This window comes from Ammospiza nelsoni, chromosome Z (genome assembly GCF_027579445.1).
Source record: "Ammospiza nelsoni isolate bAmmNel1 chromosome Z, bAmmNel1.pri, whole genome shotgun sequence".
Lineage (NCBI taxonomy): Eukaryota > Metazoa > Chordata > Aves > Passeriformes > Passerellidae > Ammospiza > Ammospiza nelsoni.
Genome location: NC_080669.1, coordinates 12,537,452 through 12,560,499, shown reverse-complemented (window position 1 = coordinate 12,560,499; position 23,048 = coordinate 12,537,452). Strand labels below are relative to the sequence as shown.

The following is a 23,048-nucleotide window of genomic DNA, read 5'->3' as shown; positions in this document are numbered from 1 at the left end:
TCAGTTACCTGTTGTCTGTTTTTTCTTTCTTTTTTTTTTTTTACATTTTCCCTCAGTTTGAATTTTGTTTTCAAAAAATCTTTCCTGTCATTTCAGGTGCGTCACTCAAACCTTCTTCCTTTGTTGAAACAGTATGCCTACAATTTCTTAGAATTTATTTTTTCTTCTAAGTAATCTGAGAATGATTTATCAGGGTCATCTGACTTCTTCCACTTGATTTTTTTCTGATTTCTTTCATTGATGAAATTTTTGTTTGTTTGTTTTCCCTTTCAGCTGTGATAATTGTTGGAGTCTTCTCTCTCCCTTTTAATGACTGTATGTCATTCAACCCCCTGATCTCCCATTCACACTTATACTGTGCAATGTGTGTCCCTTTCTCATTTTTTAAAAGCCAAATTGTGTTTTGAACACTGGATTCGGTTTTCACTTGGCACTTTTATAGGGTTAACAGAATTGTACTTTTGTTTCACAAGCTCTGCTGAAATGTTTTTCATCAAAAACTCGAACGCTTTTTGCTTGGAATAAATAATCCCAGTTCAGATTCCTGGATCTGTCAGCCTAGTACTTGTCTGTGCTGTTTCTAGAAGCATACCTGTTGAAATAAATAGGGCAGGAGATCTTTCTCCTTTTTAATGCCTTTATTAAAAATCAGCTTGGGTGGGAAGAACTGACAGGTCATGGTCACGCCACCACTGTTCCCACGAATGGCATGGAGGAGGAGGAATAATGCAGCTTTGTCCGCTGGTCTGCAGGCAGAGCTGGGGCTTCCGTCCTCACGAGAGCACCAGGAGATTCCCAGTTTTTTGGTTTGACATTTGAGGTCCTCAGCCAGCATTTTTAGGTTAGGGTGAGGGGTGACAAGTGTCTTAGCAGACACTGGATTCTGTTCCTCACGTCTAGACATCACTTCGACCCCTCAGTTCCGTGTTGGCTCGTTTTTTTTAAGGGTTTTTGCTAGATTTGGTGAGGGGCTTCTTCATTTGCATGCCAGCCCCGATGTCATTGGCGTGCCAGCTCCGATGTCCCCTCCTCTTCACCATCCGGTGCCACCCTCCAGGAAGCAGCAGGGTGCCACTCGACAAAAAGGGGAATTCCCAACCATCAACAACAGGTAGTTAACAAAAAACTATTAACAACAGATGATTACCACGACAAACAGTTTGAACTCCACCCTGGCAGCAACTGGCTCAACCTGTGAGCTCTGCAACCTTTAAAAAAAATGGGCAACTTCTCTCCTCATAACAGTCCCCCTCTTTTTCTTTGATCGGGCTTAAACTTAAGCTCGCATCAACTTGCAATTTCTGACTCATGAGCATAGAACTTCTTTAATTTTTTTGTATTGATTATCAATTTCTTAAGCACTCTGGTAATCATGGTTACTTTATTACTTTTTTTGGTTTCTTCAGGTTAATTTTCTAGAGATCTCTAGGTTGGTCTGCATGACAAATGTTACCATTTTAATTAAGCAGGAAAAAAAGCATGGTAAAATGAGCAAGCCAGCAAGTATAAACACAGTGAGGAAAGCTACTTTTTTCCACCAATCTATTTTGAAAGTCCATAGGTTATCCCACCAACCGGAATCAAGTGTAGGAGTCTGTTCTTGGTTACTTACACATGCTAGTTTTCTTATTTTGTTTGAGATGTTTCTAATGATTGCACTCTTCATCTCTAATACTGCCTGAAGCCTGATGATTCTGTTTAACATGGATATCGGGGTCTGATAACCCCGGGACTCATCTTGAGCCCAAGTGGCTGGGCCATAAGTCTTGATAATTTTTCATGGGATCCGAACCTGGCTCTTACAACTTTGGATTCTTCCAATTTCTATTGCACTTCGCCTCCTCCGTTTGGTTTTTCTTAAATCATCATATGTAGGAACTCCTAAACTTCATCCAGATTCTTTGAGTAATAAAAAGAAAGCTGATTTTATCATTCTAATGGTGCAACTGCCAGACCAGTCTCCTGGCAATTTAGTGTATGCTGTAGTACCACAAATCCAAAACAGGTGTTTAGGGGCCCTCCAAAATGCGTTCTTAGTTTCTGTTGGGCATTCCCAATATTTAGAAATTTCTTTCATTCCCCAAAAGGGATTTATCCCTTTTTTAGCACACTCATAATGTTCATGTGCTTCATGGTGGATGCACTTGTTCCCTTCTTTTTTTCTCAACTGACCAAAATTTATTTGGATCTCCTGGGATCCACTAGGTAGCAGAGTTTTTAACTGCTAAATACCTTTTACAAACCATTCTTCTTACTGGCATACAGTACCCCTTCCCTTTTCTTAAAATAGCTTTTTCTCTTATTATTCTTGCTTTCAGATCCCGTTGTTCTTTTCCCTTCACCTCTGTAACACTAAATTCTGGATTATTCTGTATCTAGTTTAAGATTTCTAACACCCTTAGACTAATCCCTTCCCATGGCTAAATTTCGGTCATCTGGTACTTCCGCAAACCCAGCAATTAGTTAGATTCAATTTTTGGCTGATTTTTTCCACTGAATCCATGAATAGACTCTTACCTCGGGGTATCTCTAGCTGGTCTTGTTCTCTTATTGCTTTTACTATCACTTTCTCTGACCAGATCCACCAGGCTTGCTTCAGTAGCATCATGTTCAAAGCACAACCAGGCTTCTCCTACAGGGCACTGTCCCAGGAGTTGCTCTCTAAAAGTGGTGGTGTCCCAGGCTATCCAATACATTTTCTCATCCTCTTGACAAAGGACCAACTGGGAGAGGTTAACACAATTAGGGTTAAAATTGATGTGGACTCTTGACAAGGAATTTCTTCTTCCTCATAGAGGGGTTGGTAGCACTCACTGCACGGCTCTCCTGGGCTCCCCAGAGCACCACCAGCAATCAGAGCCATCGTTACTCCCCTTCCCAAGAGTCTGGTATGGGTCATCTTGCACAGCCTGCCCACCCGGCCTTGCCTCTTGGGGACTTTACTAAGAAAAAGCCTTCAAGCTCTTTAGAGTCCCTTCCACCTGCTTCTCTGGTTAAACCTCTCTTGGTCTGTCTTTCCTAATTTAGTTTCTCCTAGGGGAGCACTCTGTAGAAGATTAACCTGGAGTCTTTGGTACTGAGTTGGGAGAACTTAACCAGAATTACTTAACAGTCTTTAACCTTTTTACAAACCTCTTTTAAACACAGAACTGTCTTATAACACTTTAAGATACGGTATGGTTCTGATACCAAACTCTTTTCTGTTAATCAGTCTTTTTGGCTCTTCCTTTTTAGAGTCAACTTTAAGTCTTTCGGTCCTTTTATAATGGTATATTCAGGTGAATTAACTTGTGATGTGGTTGAATCCTGTCCTGAGTAGGGGGTGAGAGAGGTGTGGAATCTGGTCCAATGCCAGAGGGAAAAACTGACGTTGAATCCTGTCCAGTGCCCAGAGGTGAGACTGGTCCTTTTATTCCCGTGATGTGGGTCCAACCCTTTTCTTTGGTCTGCACAGCCAAATTAGCGATGATGAGTACCTGAAAGGGGCCTTCAAATTTAAGCATAGATGGTCCACTATTCCAGGATTTTATCAAAGCCCAATCTCCTGGGTTAATGTTATGTACTTTTGTGTCCAGAGGGGAAGTTTGGGGGAGGTATCCTATTCTTTTAAGTCCTTCTAGGGTTCTTCCAATGACTCCTAAATATTTTCTGGTAGCTTCTTCTCCTTCCAAGTAGTCTCCTGTGCTATAGGGTGTTAACAAAAATGGCAGTCCAAATATCATTTCATAGGGTGAAATCCCTATATCAGACCGGGGTCTTGTTCTGATGCGCAAAAGCGCTAGGGGCAAACACTTTAGCCAATTCATTTTTGTTTCTTCAATCAATTTAGTCAATACATTTTTGAGAGTTTTGTTCATCCTCTGTACCCTCCCAGAACTCTGGGGGTGCCATGGAGTATGTAATCTCCATTTCATTCCTAAAGCTTTGATTATGTTTTGCAATGTTTGGGCCATGAAATGTGGATTTTGGTCTGAGTCTATGGTGTTCACCATTCCATATCTGGGGCTAATGTTCTCCAAGATTACTCTTGCCACAACCTGGGCTGTTGCCCTTTTTGTTGGGAAGGCTTCCACCCAATGGGTGAGTTGATGTACTATAACCAGTAAATGTTTGTATCTCTGCACTGAGGGCATCTCAGTGAAAACTGTCTGTATGCCCTGGAAAGGTCTTAGAGCTAATTCCCTCCCTCCAGCTGCTACCTTTCTCATAACCTTCTGGTTTAATTTTTGGCAAATTAAACACTCTTTTGTAATTGCTTTTGCCAGGCCATATACACCTATGCCCAGGTTATTTCTTAAGAAATGATCACATAATCTTTGGATCATGGGATAGAGTTTCTTGCCCCCACACTTTCTCTAGCTACAGCAACCATGATCCTAGCCTTGGCCTTTGCTCTTTCTTCTTCCCTCCTTAAATACCCCTTCAATGTTTCTCTCAATTCATTAATATCCTTCTCTTGCCAATCTTCAATCTTTTCCAATTTTCTCTGTATATCAGGCCAAGAATTGGTAACAAATTGGACCTTTAGTAGCACTGGACCTTCTGGGGTGTCTGGGTCTATTTTAGAGTACAGTTGGAAGTTCCGCTTTAAGCAATTAATCCGGGCCGCAGGAGTTTCTTCTCTTGTGTCTGCTCAGATGCCAATTTGGTATTAGTTCCTTTGGGAACTGACTCTTTGATCCCCCGAATTATCAAAGACCTATATTCTATGATGGTCCTCCTCCCTTCCTCCTGGTTAGGGTTCCAGCTGGGATCCACTAGTGGCAATTTATGTTCACCTGATGGCACCTGGGATCCTGGATGGTGATCTTTCTCCCAGATTCTTATGCCAGCAGCTCTAATCATCCGGACCTCTTCTGGGGAAAATAATATACTCAGGATGGAATTAATCTTCCCCCAAGTGTAGATATTTGGACCCAAGAATTGATCCACTTGGTTGGCTATGCCCACTGGGTCCTCAACTAAATTCCCTAACTCTTTCTTGAATCCTTTCACCTCAGAAGCAGTTAGAGGAGCATTCACAAAGCCAATTATTTATTCCAAAAATCCAGTTTAATGAAATTGAAACTAGGCAAATTGTGCACTAGGAAGAGAATAAGTTGGTTAAATTAGAATGAATATGAAATGTTCAGGAATTCAATATTTTGATGCTTTTGTCAGATAGTGGAATGAAAATACTCCTGATCTGAAAAGCACCTAGAGTTTATGGGTTAATTGCGGATGCCAAACAGTCTGAGGAAATCTACTGGCAGAAAAGTTAATTAGAGATCAGGCTAGTTTTGTTAACAATGGATTGTATTCTTAACAGCTGTAAAGATAAATCAAGGTAGTGGTAAATCAAGGTAGTGGTAGCTGTAAAGATAAATCAAGCTGTAAAGGTAAATCAAGATAGTGGTATTTTATAAAAAAGGATGATCTAAAAAAGTTTCAGAGTTATGATTCCGAGGTTCTTATGGTTTGCTATGTATACGAAACAGTAGCAGTCCAATTCAATTTTATAATGTATGGAACTTGTTTTTCCTGGTATTTTTGAATTCAGTATTACACTTAAGCAATTTAGGAATAAGCTGCCTTTCTTCCCCCTCCCCTGATTTATTATAATTGTTGGTTAGAAACTTCAGAAATTCTATTTGTAAGAATTTTCAACAAATGAAGCTATAAGGCTGTAAAATCATTATAGTTTATTTTGTTTCTAATAGAAGGGCTTGTTAATTGTACTTTCTAATAGCAAATTTCTTCATTAAAATACCAACAAAATATCAATGAATTCTAATTGTGCTGATTCTTCTGGAGACTATGTTAAATTCTCCTTGATCATCAAAGTTCTTTTAAAAATCCTAATGTATGAAAAGCAGGCAGCTAATACAGTGTATTAAGTTGATTTTAAGTGCCTTTTAGAATATGTCATCTCCACGTAGGTTAAAAAATAACCCCTCGTGTACACCAAGCCCACTCACACCTATGCCTTACAAAAGTGAACAGGGATGATGATGAATATGTGCTTTAAACTCAAGTGGTTTTAAAGATATCTAGGCACCCAAATATCATGGAGCTTAAGTCTTTAAAACTGCTTCAGTGATGTCTTTGACGTTTATAATGGTACAGTGGATATAATCTGTCAAAATCTATTAATTTGGTTATGATTTAATATACCTCTGTTCTGAGCCACTGCTTTCATTTTGTATTCTGTTCACGTTGGCAAATGCAGATTTTGTACCTGTTGGGAGAGGGGTCAGGAGGAATTTAGTAGGGGCAATATCAGAGGCCTAATGAAGTCATGTACCAATAAAACAAATGTGGGCAGGGGACAAATGGAAGAGGAGCACACCATTCTTTGACAAACTGGTTAATGGATTTAACTGTCTGTAACCGTGATAACAGGTTCTGGTTCTGGAGTAGGGGGTGGTTACCTTGGTCTGAATTTAAGAATATTTAGGGAGTGTTTGGGACCTTCCTACATAAATCAAGCTGGGAATATACAGACTAGGTAATAGGTTTACAAAATAAACTAAATAAAGAGAGCCTCCCGGCCTGTTGAGCTCAAGCAATGCACAGTTCAAAGCAGGAGAGGTCTTTGTGGGGGCTTATGCTGCGGGCAGCGCCATTGACCGTGCTCCCAGCGCCCAGGCGGCGGGGTGGAAGGCAGCATGCAGGTCACAGCCCGGTGGAGGGAACAGTTCTCCTGCAGGAGGTTAGAGCTGCCGTTCTGAGAGACACTGACGGCTGTCTGGTCTTCAGGAACCTCAGGAAATTCAGCACATTCGAGGCTCACTTCCCAGGGCTAAACGAGCCCCGGTGTCACTGTCAGCCTGCCTACTGGCCTGCAAGGGAGCCACATGCAGCAGAGGTGGGCAGCAGGGCAAGCGTGGGCCAGCAGCATCCCCTGGTGGGAGAAGAGGCCCTGTCCTGCCAGTTTCAATCAGAGTGTAGTTGTGTTTCAGCTTCACAAAAAAGCGAATTTAACTTCCTGAGAGTGGTTAAATGCTAAAGCTGGTTGCCTGGTGAGACTCTGGTAGGCTAACATCAGTTAGCTCAAGGCCTTTGAAATTATGTCTGCTTTGAGTCCAAAGCTGTCCAATTCTGAATTATTTTATGAGTCTGTTTATAGCTTTTTACTAATTACTTTTACTATTACTTTTACTATTACTTTTACTATTTAACTGTTTAAGTTAATACCAGTGGCGTCTCAGACCATGATACTTTTATGAGCACAAAGTTAGCTATTAGCTGTTGTGATCCTTCTTATTCCTGTCAACTTCTTAATGGGATACTCAAGTGCAGTTTTTTGTTAACCTTGTTTTTTGTTAACTTTTATAAGCATGCTTGCTAAATATATACTACGCTAGTAGTAAAACTAATGTTTCCAAGTTACACAAGAAAGTTTCATCTATGCAACAGACCTCTAACTTTCCTATTTAAAAAAAAGCATTATTGTGGGGTATTTTTTCCTAGGGCCTGAAGCCTGCAAAGCACTTTGAGTGGTAAAAATCACTGTGGTTCTGAGGTTTGATGTGGTGACTGCTGTATTAAGCATTAAAAAACATTTGTGCTGAATTGATTGTTTACCTTATAAAAGCAGCATCTTCCACTATCTGGAAAATGCTTTAGAATGGGTTAATGAATTCGATGCTGGGTTAAATAAAAGAGATACTCTGTATTCTGTAAAAATCAACATATGTTAAAGAAATAACTTTTTACTTTTAAATAACAAGTATGCTATTTTAAAATACATTATTTTGTTACATTATATCAGGAAACTGACTACTTTTTAATAAGATAGATGCTAGATCAGAAGCAGTGTATTTGGCAGAACTGCTGTTCTTCATAAAAAGGACACTAGAGTGCAGTGTGGCATTTAAAGTGCTCTCACAGCTAAGTGGCATCGGGAAGTCTGAACAGAACATTGCACACAGCCTTTTTGGTATTGTTTTATATTGTTGAGTTATACTGAAGTTTTCTGAGTGTCTAAACACAGCTCCATTCTTCTACCATCTATGGCAGAAATGAATATTATACTAGAATACTTTTATTGACTATTCTATTTCATATTTAACCATTTTCCCACACAGTTTATTTGTCATATACTCTAGTAACTGTGTTTTTGCTTGTGTTCAGTTAAAAATAGGTTGCAGAATCTTTCTTTTAATAGGAGTATCTATTCTTTAAAGGAGTTTTGTCTGATAGACATTATCTACTATCTTGTTAATGCTAAATATCATTTAGGAAGGGAATACTGTTTGTGCTCTGTTTTACTGTAATAAATTATAACAATACCTTCATTTAGTAGAGTTTAAGAATTTTTTTGAAAGGAGTAAAGGTTAAATTCATAGCTGTAAATGACAGGATATAGCATTGTTGTGTGGATTGAGAAACATAAGAATTTAGCTCTTTTAATTTCTGAAATATGTGTGGGAACTGATCCTGCTTTCATTAAAAATCACCTACAATTCCCTTGACTTCATTTGGTGCAGAAGTGAGCTTTTAATTTAACTTCCCTTTTTTCATCTGCTTGTTTCAAACTAGGACTCAGACTTGGTTTTGTTATTAAAAAATAAAGTATATATTTCAATAGGTTCTGTGTTTAAAATACTATGGTGAAGTTGCATGAGAGACCTATATTTCAAATGTGAAATGACCTATTCCTTTTGTGGAGATAGAAAGGGCAGTTTTATTGAAACTTGGTCAAGGTGTTTTGAAGATACTGTTGCTCATGTAATTCAAATTTAAAACTGAAAAAAACCCATAAGCTGGGAATTAAAAATATAGTGTTAGAAGTTTTTATTCTTGGCTGGATAGATTTTTGCAATATTACCCTTAATGAAAAGTTGATCAATGAACTTTTTTCATCAATAAACAAGAAATAATGAAACAACAGTGCAGGAAGATTGAGATTTGTAGACTGCATTTACACAGCTTCAGTTGCTGTTTTAACCCCTCACTGCACCTGGAATGTACTGTCAGTGGCTCCTGTTAGCAGTGTCGTCACCTCAGCTTCCTTGTCTTACTAAATAAGTTTTAATTGTGAACCTTTATTATACATAGGGTGCTAAAGAGCCTGTGTTCCCTCACAGCAAGCTACCAGACTGAGAAGAAGAGGGAGAGTCAGCCACAGTTTCTGAGAGTCATGTGCAGAGGGGCTCTTTGTGCAGGCGTGCGAGGGGCTACCAAGCCTACCAGACCCAAGATGATGGTGCTGTATTGTTGAAAATGTTTTCTTCTTTTTTTTTTTTTTTTTTTTTTTTTTTTTTTTTTTTTAATTTTTTCCTCTTTCTTGCTTGGATTGATGGGTTCCTCTCTTCCCTGGGAAATTCAGGACTTTTTCATGAGATGTTTTGGTTACACAGTCTTTCTGCTTTGTCTTTTCTTGTGGTATCATCTGAGCTTGTGAAACAGATTGAGAATTATAAGCTGGCAATGTAAGACTTGAGTTTAACTTCTTAATGTCTCAATGGCACACTTTAAATGCCATTACTGCTTCACCTTCTTCAACAGATTTAAAGCTCTGCTAGCTGTCTGGCATCAAGATTGTCAGGGTGCCAGGTATTTTGCCAGACTTTAGAGCCAAGATGCATGAAAATGTCAACAGTCTCAGGCTCATTAGTTTTTGGCTTTCCTGGCCTTTCTGTAATGACTGCAGTGCTGCATAAGCTAAATACTATTTTATTTATTTACTCCTATTAGTTCCAGTGGAAACCACAGCCAACTTTAATGCAAACAGTTAAGCTATTGAAAGAATGTTCTCCTATTGATTTGTTAATTTAAGTTATTTACAAAGAAAGCTGCCTGCCAAAGTCTGCTTTCTTGTTAAAAGTTCAGAAAATTATACAGGGTGGATATTTTTTTCTTTTCTTCTTTGCACCTTTTGTCTTCTAAAGCACTGCAAGATACTTGTTGCATTGGATATGTTTTGATTAGGCTTGTAAAGCTGCTGTGAACATACCAGGCTGAAAAAAAAATCCCAAGCTAACTTGTTTGTCCTTTATTTATGATTTAATTGGTCAGGCAGAAAGGTTATTTGCCTTGGGAAATGGACACATGAGAACACAACACAATTTAAAAGTCTTTAATAAGGTTTGTGCTGCCTTTGTCCACATTTCTGAAATATATTGATTTTTCCCTGCATACTTTCAGCATAAAAATATGCAGAAGGTCACTCATTAAGGATAGCATACTCTTACAGGGTTCATACACATGCTGTACTAAAGAATCTACTAATTTTGTTGGGTAACCTAAATAATATTCCTATTGTAGTGTCAAAGTCTAAAGGAAATGTCCAAATTTACTTAAAATTCTTCCAGTATAATTACATGTCACTGTAGTGTTGTAAACTTCTCCATAAAAGCCACTTCACCCATAATTGGTAGTTCTCCAGATACTATGTCTTCAATATATGCTGCTACCACTACTACTGATGATGAGGATAAAATCTCTTGTACTATTTACTTCGTGTTGAAAACCACTGTGAAAAATATAATGCAAAATAGAAGAGAAGTTCAAAATGATGCATAAGCTACCAGATACTTGGAAGGAAGTAATTTTCTTCATTAATTTTAGATATTTTTTTTTACAAATAGACATTTTCTAAAGAGAAATGTATGCATCTATTTATGTACGTATGTTTATTTGCCTAATTTCTGAAGACCTGCACTAACTGATGTAGTTTTCAAAGAAATAGGAAGGTTTTCTTTAATGAGAACTCAGAGCTTATAATGAACTAAGTAAGTGACTGCTTCTGTCTCTTACTTCTGGAAAGTTGCCTTTTTAGTCTTAAATCTAGGGAAATAACATCTTGCAATCTTTGTAAGTAGAGCTTATCAAATGTATTGCTATAGTTGTTCCAATCCAGACCAGCTGAACTTTGACTGAAAATCATTACAAGCTGATCGTTGTTTGGTGCTGAAGAGGAAATGAGTTAGTGATGTAAATCCTGTTTCTAGTAGCTGGCTGTCAACTGCTAAAAATTTAGCTGTTTTTGAGATACATGTGTTGTTTTTTTTTTCCCCAGTAGGAGCTCAGGACATAATCCCTGAAATATATCGGGTTGCTCTGAAAATAAATGTTAAAATGAAACCACATATAGTCTTTGCTCTTGTTTTCAATGCTTATCTCGCTGAGCTTTATGTTCTCCTGCTGAGTGTAGGAGCTGGATAATGGTCTATTGCTTTTTTTTTTTTTTTTTTAATGATGATTTGTGCCAGTAAACCATACTCAGAGCAAATGGGTCAAACATGAAGTTCTGTGGTGGAGAGCTACATAATAAATAGCAGGTGCCTGGGGATCATCATAAAACTGGGTAGTGGTAGAATGATATTTGTGGCTGATAGGAATAGTGGTTTTGTGATTTTCTGAACTAAAAAGTGTATCTTCATGCTTTAGTAACTTTTGAAAATGGACAGCTTTTTATTGCTGTGAATTTCTCCCCCTGCCCATTATGTGATGCAACTTAGCTGTTCATGAAACAGATGTAAATAAGTGTTTCTTTTTGCCCTTAGCCTCTGCTGGTATTCTTTGATGCCTCTGTGAATTAACTACCTTATTCTTTGCTTGGGTTTTGTGAAATCCAGTGCTCTGGGCACAGGCCCAAGACTGTTTCAAGTTTACAAGAAAGTGCAGTTTTCAAATTGGTTGACTATGGTGGAAAATCAGTGTTTTGCACCAGTGGCTGTGGTTAGAGTGGAAGACAGAAAGAAGGGCAAGGGATGTATCTTCTCCCCAAACGATGTAGGAGCAGGAGAACTGCTAAGAGTACCAACTCTCAGCGGTTCTCCTGCTCCTACATGGAATCTGAGAAATCTACAAGAAATCTAAGTGCTAGGAAATAGTTCTGTGATTTCCTAGCTGCTCACTAGTACTGTGTGCTTTGTTGAGAGGCAGGGAGATGACTCTGTCTTCCTGTCCCCATTCTGAACCTCTTTCTGTACCTCTTCTCTGAAGTATCTCTGACCCCGTCTCATTGCCTTTTCCCTTTGCTGTATCCCTTGACCATGTTAGTGGGATTATAGGGCAGTTCAAAGGCAGTTTTTGTCTGAAAATACTGTGTTGCTTTTTGAACACAGTATTTTCTTTATACTGCGACCAAGTTTGCTGTGTTGATAGTACCTTGTGGCAAGAACAGATGCTATGTTTTATCAAATGTACAGCTATGAGGAAAGTTCTCTGGAAATGAACTTGTTGAATACAGTGGTAACCTCTGTTTAATTGGTCAATTTTATGGTCTTGTTGCTTTGGAGGTTTGTGATACTGCATTAAATGTCTTCTGGTACAAAATGCTAAATTTATTCTGGCATATTAATATTTTTTACTGCAGTGGCTTTTCCTGGAACTAGATAGAAAAGTTTTGGAACCCGTACCAGAATACATTACAGGTTTAAAGTGTAAAAGGAGCAAGATCTATAAGTTAAAAGAGATAAAATTAGGTTTAGATTAGATCTTTGGAATAAATTCTTTGCTATAAGGGTAGTGAGTCACTGGAACAGCTGTTCCAGAGGAGCTGTGGGTGACCCATCTCTGGGAGTGTTCAAGGGCAGAACAGGGCTTTGAGCAGCCTGATCCTGGAAGATGTCCCTGACTATGTCTGGGCAGTTGGAATGTGATCATCTCAAAAATCTTTTCCAGCTGAGGCCATTCTGCTGTTGATCCACTGATACTGTTAGTCTAAATACGTGTTTCTAGGAGGATGCCTTTTTTTCCTGGCTGGTACTCTGACACAGTAAAAGGAGGAAGCTGATAGTGATATGGTATTGTATGAAGTCCTGACATTCAAACTCAGGGGCTTCAAGCTCTTCAACACAGTGAACATTTGATGTGCATTGGAAAATGATCGGCAAAATGGAGAGATACCAAAGGACTCCATAGCTCTCTCATGATATCATGAGATGTGTGGTAGAACGTTTCATATGAATTAGAACAAGATCAGCTGAATTAGTTTATTTATGTGTTCTGTTCCTTAAAGTTGCTGTCTTAATTGTATTGAAAAGGTTACAAAAGCTTTTGTGCAGGATAGCTAAATTTTCTTTAAATAGTTACCTTTTTACACCTGAAGACAATTTGTTTGCAAAATAGATGATTCATATTGTTGGGTAACATGGAAACAAATTTTTTCCATTATTGTGTGTAATCTTTTCCTTGAACAAAAGATTTTCACTGTGATTTGTATGAGATATTTTTCCTGTGCATACACATCTAAGTGTATGTTTTTACTCTGGGAACAGAGATATGTTCCATTAAATTCACTGGTTGCACTATTAAAAATCTAAAATACTGAAACAAAAGCAACCCATACACCTGTTTTATTTAAAACTTCTTTTGGGAAGCAAAAAATTGGCATTACGCCTTTTTTATTTGTTAGGTTTTCTTTTTCTTTTTTTTCTTTGTCAGGAAGCTGGTGTTATACAGATTATCAAGTGGAAAAAGAAGTGCTGTGTTATTGTTCTTGGTGCTCCCTCCACCTGTGTTTCTGATACTGTGTTTTATGTGACTTTTGACTCCTAATGAAGTTTGTAGAGATTTAATTTTACATTTTTATGCCTCATGACCAGTGACTTGGAAATTTTTTAAAAGAGATAGGAGGAAGAAATAGAAGTTGGAATACAATAAAGTCAGAGTAATGTTCTGTGCCTGATTTTTCTCAGGAAACCACATTAAAAATAAGGCTTGAAATTTTGCTTGATTAAAGAATGTCCCCATAAGCCTAGAAGAAACCCAGACTGTGCTGATGACATGAGAAATTACTTCAGGTATTTTTGATCTGGCATCTCCAGCACTCAGAATACACACCAGAGGTTTGTGTAGTGTCATAAAAATGTTCTGTGTTTAATTATTAGTAACACTTTACAATTGATGTGCATTTTTGAGAACTGCCTGGCATTTAACTGCTGTTTTCATGGGATTATTTATTGAAAGTTTGTACTATTGAATGTTATGTCATATTAACTTCAGACTGTGTTTTTCTTCTAAATGTTGGGTTAGGTTTGTTTCTTCCTAAATGAGTAAGTTTATACATATCTATGTGTAAGGTCTGTGTATAAGATCTACTTATCTGTAGATAAATAGATCTATATTCTTTTATGCTCCCTTTATAACTGTAGTGTTAAGGTGGATAATGCAAAATGTTACCTAAAATAAATGTTTAGTTTTTGTTTGTCCTCTAACATAAAGGTAGCAAAAGTAGCATTATTTTTCAAATTTTAAAAAATATCTGGGCTTCTCCTTTTAAACTTCACCCCTCACCCTAGCTTTGTAAAACTCCTGAATGTTGTTTTAATGCATGGGAGTAATGGACTTCTGTCAGTATAAAACATACCTAATAGTGTTAATATAAAACAAACATATAGTAACTTTGTGGCTTTTCTTCAGATTTCTCAGGTGGGTTGTGATCTTGAAACCCTTGGTGTTTTGACAAAAACAGTAGAGAAATCTCATTTGCTTGAAGCAGCCATTTCTGTTTTGGCAGGCATGTTTTTTTGAAAATACAGTCTGGGGCCTGACCTTGGCAATATGTGGTGGAACATGAATATGTTGCTACAAGTGTTAGTAGTTAATAAACATCAGCTTCTTCCTTATTTTAATATTGGAAGCATTGTTTCTAGAACATGTGCTTGGCACACAACCTCTGTATGTTTCCATACAAATGTCTACAAATGCTGAGCATAAGACTGCAACTTTCTTAGTTTTTGCTTACTTTGAGTTCAAATCCTTGAATAATTTACTGTAGTTTTCTGACTATGGGTGTATGAATACACTCACTTGCATTCACAGAATGATGCGTGTTTTCAGAAGAAGCCTTTGGACATGTACCAGGGTAAAGTTCTGAAGCAAGTTGCAGTAAAATAATACAGAGACTTGGAAAGAATTCCAGAATTAGCTCACTGTTTTTCAGACTATGGCATATTTACTTTTGGAGTATCTCTGCCCAGAAACTCATAATCACACTAAATCTGATACCACAGTCCCCTGTCCAGATTCAATTCTGCTGGGAAGGTAGACTTAATGTTATTCTGAGTATCATTCATTGAGATATAAATAATGGAAGGAAAGCTGTTAAGTCCGTACATGTATGTGGCTGTCTTTTTCATATGGAGCATTCTTGCCAAATGTGGAATGATGATTTTTTCTTTTAATCATGCCATTGTGATAGGTTGCTTCATCATAAATTTTAGACTAGAAAAGCTGTATTGAAAAACCGTTAAGAATCCACTGGGTAGCTTTGAGCTGTACTGAAATTGCATACAGGAGAATATCCTGTAAAAATATCCTAAAATTATCCTCTTCAAATCCTAATCCCAACCCACAAACCTTTTCCTTAATATTCTGAACACTAGTGCTCCTGCCTAGAGATGATTGCTACTTAGATCTCCAGAAATGAGAAAAAGATGATGTTCAGTGTTAAAGAAGTTCCTTGTGCTGCTTCTTTTCTGTAATATCAGCTGTGTATGTAGGGCAAGAGTAAAACAGCATCTTGAAACAAAAGACTAAATGTCTTTTCTGCCTAGGTGGCCTTCTCAGAGCAAAGGCAGCTTTTGTGGGGGTGGAACAGAACTTGGTTTGTTCTGCAGTGCTTCCTGTCCCACAGACGTGGACTGGTAATGTTGATTTCATGAAGAAATAATGTTGGGGGGTTTTTGTCTCACAAACAACTGTTAGGTTCCAAAATAAAATTACAGAAGTAAGTCTTGTGTGCTCAAGATGGGGTTGTAAAAGTGTGTATTCAACATAGTTAGGTACCTAATTGGGTGCTTAAAGTTAAGTGATGTATATGCATATGTAAGTAATTAAATTATATTGGGAAATTCTTTATTTGTCATAGTCTTTGGTCTGCTCCCTACAGATCAAATTATAGGCAGAATTTATTTTTGCAGCTATTTGAAAATACTTACTTTCCAAGTAATTTCTTTATTTTTGTTTGTTTTGTTTTGTTTTTTCTTTTTTTTCTGTGAGATTAACAAGGCCTAAACTATCTGTGAAAAATCCAAACCAGTGTGGAAAATACAAAAAGCATATGCCAAAGGGAGACTTGAAAGTAAGTTATATCTAGCGAAATTTGTTTTAATTAAACACCCTGAGGTCAGAAATCACTGTGAAGTTCTTTTGTGTGCTTATGAGAGGTAATGAACAGTGTAGCTCATGGGATTGAAGTCAACAGCTAACTGTTCTGGAACAGCTTCCTTTAGTAGATTTTCAGGCCTTCATCTCTCTTCAGCAGAAAATGTCATAATGGGGAGACCTTTAACAACTTATCTTATAAGTGAAACCAGCTGTTGGAGTGAACCAGCTGTTGGGGAGAAACCAAGGAGTCACACTTCGTACACACACCTGAGTTTCTGATGTACCTGATGATCAAAAAGAGGATGAACTTTGAGACTTAACAATCGGGGCACAGGCAAAAAACCAGCCCCCACAGTATTTGCTGCTTCTAGGTTATTATCAAAACAGAGATTTCTGTTTAAATTGCTCACATCTAAGAACATTTGGGACAAAGATAAGGGGACTGCACTGGAGAACAACCCATCAGACCTGGAAGTGAGGTTGTTTTCAGTTCATTCATCATGAAGGTCTCTTGGGTAGCCCACTGAATAGTCAGGTTACTGAGTGCTTCATTTTAGGCCTGAAGCCTGACCATTAATACACCAGAACGTGCCAAATTTATGCTGCATTAGCAGCAGGAAAATGCCAGTACTAGAAGGAAAAACAGGCAGCAGGCTACTGGAACAGTACACCAGAAGAGTGTATCAGAATAATTTCCAGTTTGTCATTACGTTGATTTATTGACTGTGAATCTTTTAGTCTAAATATTTAACATTAGTTTTTCTGTTGCTTATTTTGAGACGTACCAATTCCTTGTTTTGCATCAACATTCCCCCTGTCCTCACTTTGTATTGTGACTGGTGTTGGGTAACCTTTAACTGTATATCCTGTAAGAAGGGGATATTCTCTGTGCCTCAGTTGTTGGGGCTTGAAGTACAGGTTTTAAATTAGCACAGCCTGTCAACTGATAAAGAGGAGATTACCAGTTCTTACTGCCTTTTTATAATGCTGCCATTTACTATTAAATACTAATGTTTGAATGGGGATCACTTGTACTGGTGTGGATTACTTAGCATTACTTAGTCCACCTGTCTGGGTGCATGCTCTTGTGAGCAAGCAAATTCATTCTGTGTCAGGCTCATCATGAATTTAATCTGAACCTGTCTTCAGAATTCACTTCTTTGAATTACATCTGTTGCAGTGATTCATTGCTTACTTTCTCTCCTGTGTGCTCAGCCTATGAACTGTTAACAGTAAAGGTTACAAGGAGGGTGCAGGTGAAATTCTGCTCCAAGTCCCTGTCACTGCTGAAAATTCTAACTTTGTATGTTTTAAGCATATAGAGTTTTGTTTGCAGAGATGGTGTGATTTTAATTGATGAATACATGTAGGAGTTTCACTGTTAAGAAAATTCTTCGTTTTCCTGAGTAGTTGAATAATCTGTGCAAAGAGCTAGAGTGACATCTGCCCATGGATGTGCACGCAAATGTGTTTTTTTCTGCAGTGACAGTTCAATTTCTCTGTGTAAAACTTCAAGCTTACTTCTTTGCTTCTGTTTATTCTTGATCATTCAGCAGATCAGTTTCATACTAAGCATAAGTTAATTTCTTTAGATACTGTTCTTCAGCTAGTCATTTCAACAGCTTGAAACAGTACACTAAAGAATTTTAAATACTTTTTTTTCTGACTTAGATTGGATGTTCCTGATAAGGATTTTTCTGTTTTCATTCTACATGTCTTCAGCATAGATGGAATTATAAAAAAGTAAAATACAGCCTGTCTGGGTTTTCATATGTGTGGATACGTCTAAAATGTTGTATTCTAATCAATCATTATAAATTGTAAATATTGTATGTTCTATTATAGGTCATCATATTGTTGAAACTAACTTGTTAGGAAAGAAGTAACAGACTTGTCTAATAAGGGTACGGATACTAGTAAGCTGCTCATCTTGAAGATGACAGAAGAATTTTCAGAGTGCTGTAACCCAAACCAAACTGCAGGAAGTGTCTGAACGCTGTTCTCAAAATGCTGTTTCAATGAAAGTCTTGCCTCTTTATTTTTAGAAGTGAAAGGAGTTTCAAACATAAAATTACATGAGGCTTAATACGACGTGGTTAGGTTAAGTTCTTAGGGAATATGTATTGTGCAATGTAGTTATATCTTCTTTCACAAGCTGCTGATTATTTTTATTGTTCTCTTACTCCCTTTTGCCATGTAGCCGTCCTCAGAAGGTGTGTTTGTGTCCTTTCCTGCCTGTACATCCACTAAAGGTCTCCACCTGCCTGTATATAATTCAGCATCCAGCAGAGGTGAGTAAGGCTATGGTAACTATGGGACTTGAGCGCCAATCCCAATGCAGCAAATGGCAGGCAGGAGGAAAGAGCTGTGCTGTCAGCTCACTGTCATGCTTCAGCCCCAGCCATCAGCTGAGGACCATGCAGTACCACAGTACTTGCCCCTCTGCCAAATGGGATGGGGATGAGAAGCAGAGGGAAAAAATGTAAAACTTTCTGTGAGAGAGATAAGAGGGTTTAATAAATGAAACAAAGTGAAATACAGGAGCAGTAGTACTACCACTACTGCTGCTATTAATGATAGTAATATCAACTGATACGTGATACAGTGCTCACCTCCTGCTGGTGCCCAGCCCATCCCTAAGCAGCAATGGCAGGTCCTGACCATCCCCAGTTAATGATGGACATGTGAAATATGTCCGTAATATTCATGTGAAATAACCATGTTTAGCCTGTTTGAGTCATCTGACCTGGACATGCTCCCTCAAAATTTCTTGTGCAGCTCCTCACTGGCAGAGTGTGAGACACTTGAGAAGTCCTTGGCTTAGGTAAACACTACTTAATGTACCGATGTTTTCATTGTTGCTATCAACATTATTCTCATCCTGGATCCAGAACACAGCATTATATCAGCTACTGGGAAAAAATTAATTATATCCCAGCCAAAACCAGGGCAATCATATAATGATTTTTCCTTTTAAACATCATGACTGAATGCCAGTTCATCTGAGTTGCTATATTTGTTGTTCAGTTCATCTGAATTATTGTATCTTTGAAATCACACCTTATTTCTGTAACTCCATGCATGCAAGGCATCTCAACAGTATAGTCTTACTGGAATTGAAATCTACTTACCTTTGTACAAATTGTAAGAATGAAATAACATTGTTATTAAGTAACATTAAATAAAATAAAGACACATGGGTGTGACTGGTGGGGTATCTTGTACAAGGCCAGGAGTTGGACTCAATGATCCTCATGGGTGCCTTCTAACTCAGCATATTCTGTGAACACTGTGTCTCACAGAGGTGCTAAGAGTAGATCCATAGAGAAATGTATTTTGATTACAGCAGTGGTCTCTTATTGATGTTAGTGTTCTGTTAAAATGTGAATTAAGCTATTCAACGTAGTGATGACCTTACCTGTTTCCCCACTGAAAACTACAGTTCAGCTTCAGAACACTATGTTTTGGTTTACCAGTAGGAGGATGTACATTGATGTTTTTCTCTTTGGTTGACAGTGGCCCATGGAGGTGGATCATAAGGTGTTTAGAAATTGTACCACATTTACACAGATCTGGGTAGATGCTGGGTCTACAAATCAGACTGTGGAATTCAGAAAACTGTATTCTCATGGTGCAGTTGTTTGCTTGACATTGACAGCTGTTCAGTCAACATGCAAAGAGTAATTTCCTGAAGGAATTTAAACAGAACACAAAAAAATCCAATTTAAAAAAGTCTTCTCTTGCAGGGAAATAAAAGAGAAGCCATGACATGTTTGGGCCCTAAATGGGAAAACTGATTTTTAATGGACTGTGTATAATAGAAATATCCTCCATGTGACTTCCTATTTTAAAACCACCTAAATATACACTGAAGTCACTTGCTGGGAAAAAGAAGTTTAAAAATATGCCAGAGATATTGAATTGGCATTTTAATTGTGTTGAATTCCCTGTTCATGATGGAGAGTATTAGAAAAGTCTGCAGATTTTTCTGGATTTATACAGCATTCCAGTGTCTGAAAGGCTATCTACAACTTTTTATTATTTAGCAATCAGAACAGGTGTCTGTTACAATGAGATGTAAGTTTTCTATTACTCTATGTTGCATAATGATAATTTATAGAATAAACTATCCTTGGAAGACCACTATAGTAACTATCCAACTATATGAGGGCCCTTAGCTTATCAGAGATAAGTCCTGTTAAATGGTGGTCTTTGCAGGTAGTCAAAGGTGGTGCTTTTGACTGCATAACTGCAGAGGCGTACGTGACAAAAAATAAGTTCCCTTTGCTGCTTACACTCAAAAGACAATCAGTCTTGAAGGCAGATGAGCCTTTTGGACTGTATCTGATCCTTCAGTCTGCCATTGCATTACAGATACACTCTTAACAGTCTGTTTCAAAAATAACCCAATAAACTAACCAGATAGAGAATATCTTTCCCCTGCTGCCCGCCAGTCTTAACTGTCATCCCCCACGTGCTTCATTGTTGGCTTTGGAAGTCTGCAGTACATTGGATTAAGCCTTCAACTCTTGTCAAATGGTGCTATTGAGACTGGTACTGAGGGAAGATAGTAATGCAGAAAGTCAAGAAAAACATATCCTATGTTTGGATTAATGTGACTAATGTCTTCACATTCACACTATCCAGAGGCCAAGCTGCCAGATAGATGTGCACATGTATCAGGTGTTGTCAAAGGGAGAAGAATCACTTGCTGTAGAACAGTGGATCACATGTGGGAAATTGTACTGTCAAACTTCCATTTTGCATAATAGCTACATGAATTATTTAGATTTTTGCTTGTGGAGGAATCCAAGGACAATATAGCGTTCCATGTCAAGGTCTAAATACTTGGTTTCAGATCAGTGTTATTGCATCATTGCGCATCATGAGACCAACTTAATAACTAAAAATATAGAAATCCAGCATCAGGACTAGTGCAAAGGTGATGGAATTATTTGCTCAGTCTGATTTTTTTTTTTTTTTTGCATATAGGTAAATATATATATGTATATATATACCTCTCTCTATATATATAGATAGGTATAGATATATAATATAAATATATAAGTAAATAGAATAATTGTGTCATTTTTCCTTTTTCATGCTTGCTGTTATGATCCAGAGGTCAGTGGCATAGCTAGGTGTACAAACCCCTTTTTGTCTTACCTTTGCCTTTGCTTATTCTTGGAAGTGATTGCAAGTAGGATGTACTTTTCAAAACTTGAGTGATGTGTGTAACTCAGGACAGAACCCTGAAGCATCTATCTGCGGAAATTGAGCCCTACCCAGGTTTTCTACTGATAATGATACTATTTCATTAATGCTAATGCTTTTTTTTGCCCGCTGTTTATTATTCAGTGATTTTTCTCTCAAGTTTTGTTACTGTTTTTTATAGTGATAGCCTAGTTCAAATTTATGGTGATGATCATAGATTAGTTGAGATTGAGTTCAGTATTGTCAATTAAAACGATACAATCTGAAGCATCAAGATTGGGGTTTTTTTCCTGAAGATTTTTTGTCCTGTTACCTGCTAAATTTTTTTCTCTCTCTGTAGTCAACAGATTTTGAAAGAAAATAAAAACATTAATAATTCATAGAAGCCTTTCTTGATTTTATTCAAAAGTAACTTTTCTTTTTTTTACAGGAAAGTCGAGTGTTAAGAACGGTACCTTTGCTAGCAGCTTGTCTCCCTCCAGACAAATGCAAAATTTTGGTTGGTCGACGTTTTAACGAAGACAGGTGAGCAGGATTGCCTGTGCATTTTCTGGTTCTCTGTAAATCATAGGAATATATCTTTCAGTGTCTTTTAAAATAGCCAACAGTGTTCTTAATTTTTATTTCAAGTGTGCACACTCACATTCTGATTTCCAAAGATAGTCAGAAGCACTTGATATTCTTCCTTCAGGTTATAGTCTCAGTTCTGCGCTCTTGGAGTGTTCACATGGCTACTTTCAAACTCTTATCTGTTTCCAGTTCTGTTCTTTCTACTAGCTCTGGCTTGCTATTCTATTTTGTTCTTTTTGATTTGCTTTATCTGACTAACCATTTGGTGTCACTGAAGTAAAACTAATAGTTTTTACTCAAGTGTGGGAAACTGAGAAAGCAGCCTCGTTGTGAGATTAGTTTAAAACTCTTTAAAATTTAAAAAAAGAAATATTAATTTTCTTCTTCCTCTTAAAATACATCATAAGAAAGCATAGCTCTCAGAAATTTTAAATTATTTTTTCTAATATTCTGAGACACTGGAAAATACTGCTTTCCCATATAACGTCTTTAATCTTCATTAGATGAAGCTAAATCTTAGAAACCAGGTCTTGGTACAAATGCCAGTGAAGCTTTACTACATACATTTTTAATAAAGCAAATAGAAAGTGTGAATACTTAAAAAGGAAATTAATTCTCAAATTGAGTTGAATCCTTAGAGGAATTTCTGTGAGTGGTTAATATTTGCTGTTTTCTTTTCCTTCAATAAAAATTGAATGTTAATGTTAATACACATGACATGGTGAGCAAGGCCAGTTGAAATATACAAAAGTGTGAGGGAGAACAGAGTGGTAGGGTATCTGTTATCTCAATTCAGTAAAGTGATTACTTATTCCTGAATACAGAGTTAAGGCATAATTTACATAGCTGGATATACACTGTACAGTATGGTTTTCTGAAACTCCAATTACAAAAGCCTTTACATTTGAAGGATCTCTATTAAAATACTCTCTACAAAGATAGAAAACTTCAAAACAGTGGAATGTAGCAGGATGGGCAAAAAAAAGTGCTAATGTCTTTTCCCTGCATTGTTCATAGGCTTGTACAACTGCAGTATATTTGCTATTCACTATGGAAATGTTGGGGCAAAAAGCAACTATTGTCTCTTATGCATGAATTAAAGTACAATTTATTGGATTAATGCTCTTTTTAGGCTACTAATAATAAAGTTTTGTAGGTATTTGTTTTTGTATAATAATACTGTTTCACTCAGAAGTAATTGTGGGCCTGTATTGACCAGA

The 23,048-nt window shown here is 37.5% G+C and overlaps 1 protein-coding gene across 1 annotated transcript in view; it reads left to right on the top strand.

Moving 5' to 3' along the window:
- DTWD2 (DTW domain containing 2) overlaps window positions 1-23,048 on the top strand; it is a 64,767-nt gene that overhangs the window by 9,863 nt on the left and 31,856 nt on the right. Inside the window, exons 2-3 of the mRNA XM_059492643.1 lie at window positions 18,245-18,335; window positions 21,689-21,783. Of these exons, the coding sequence (XP_059348626.1) occupies window positions 18,245-18,335; window positions 21,689-21,783 (186 nt within the window). The remainder of the gene's footprint in view (window positions 1-18,244; window positions 18,336-21,688; window positions 21,784-23,048) is intronic.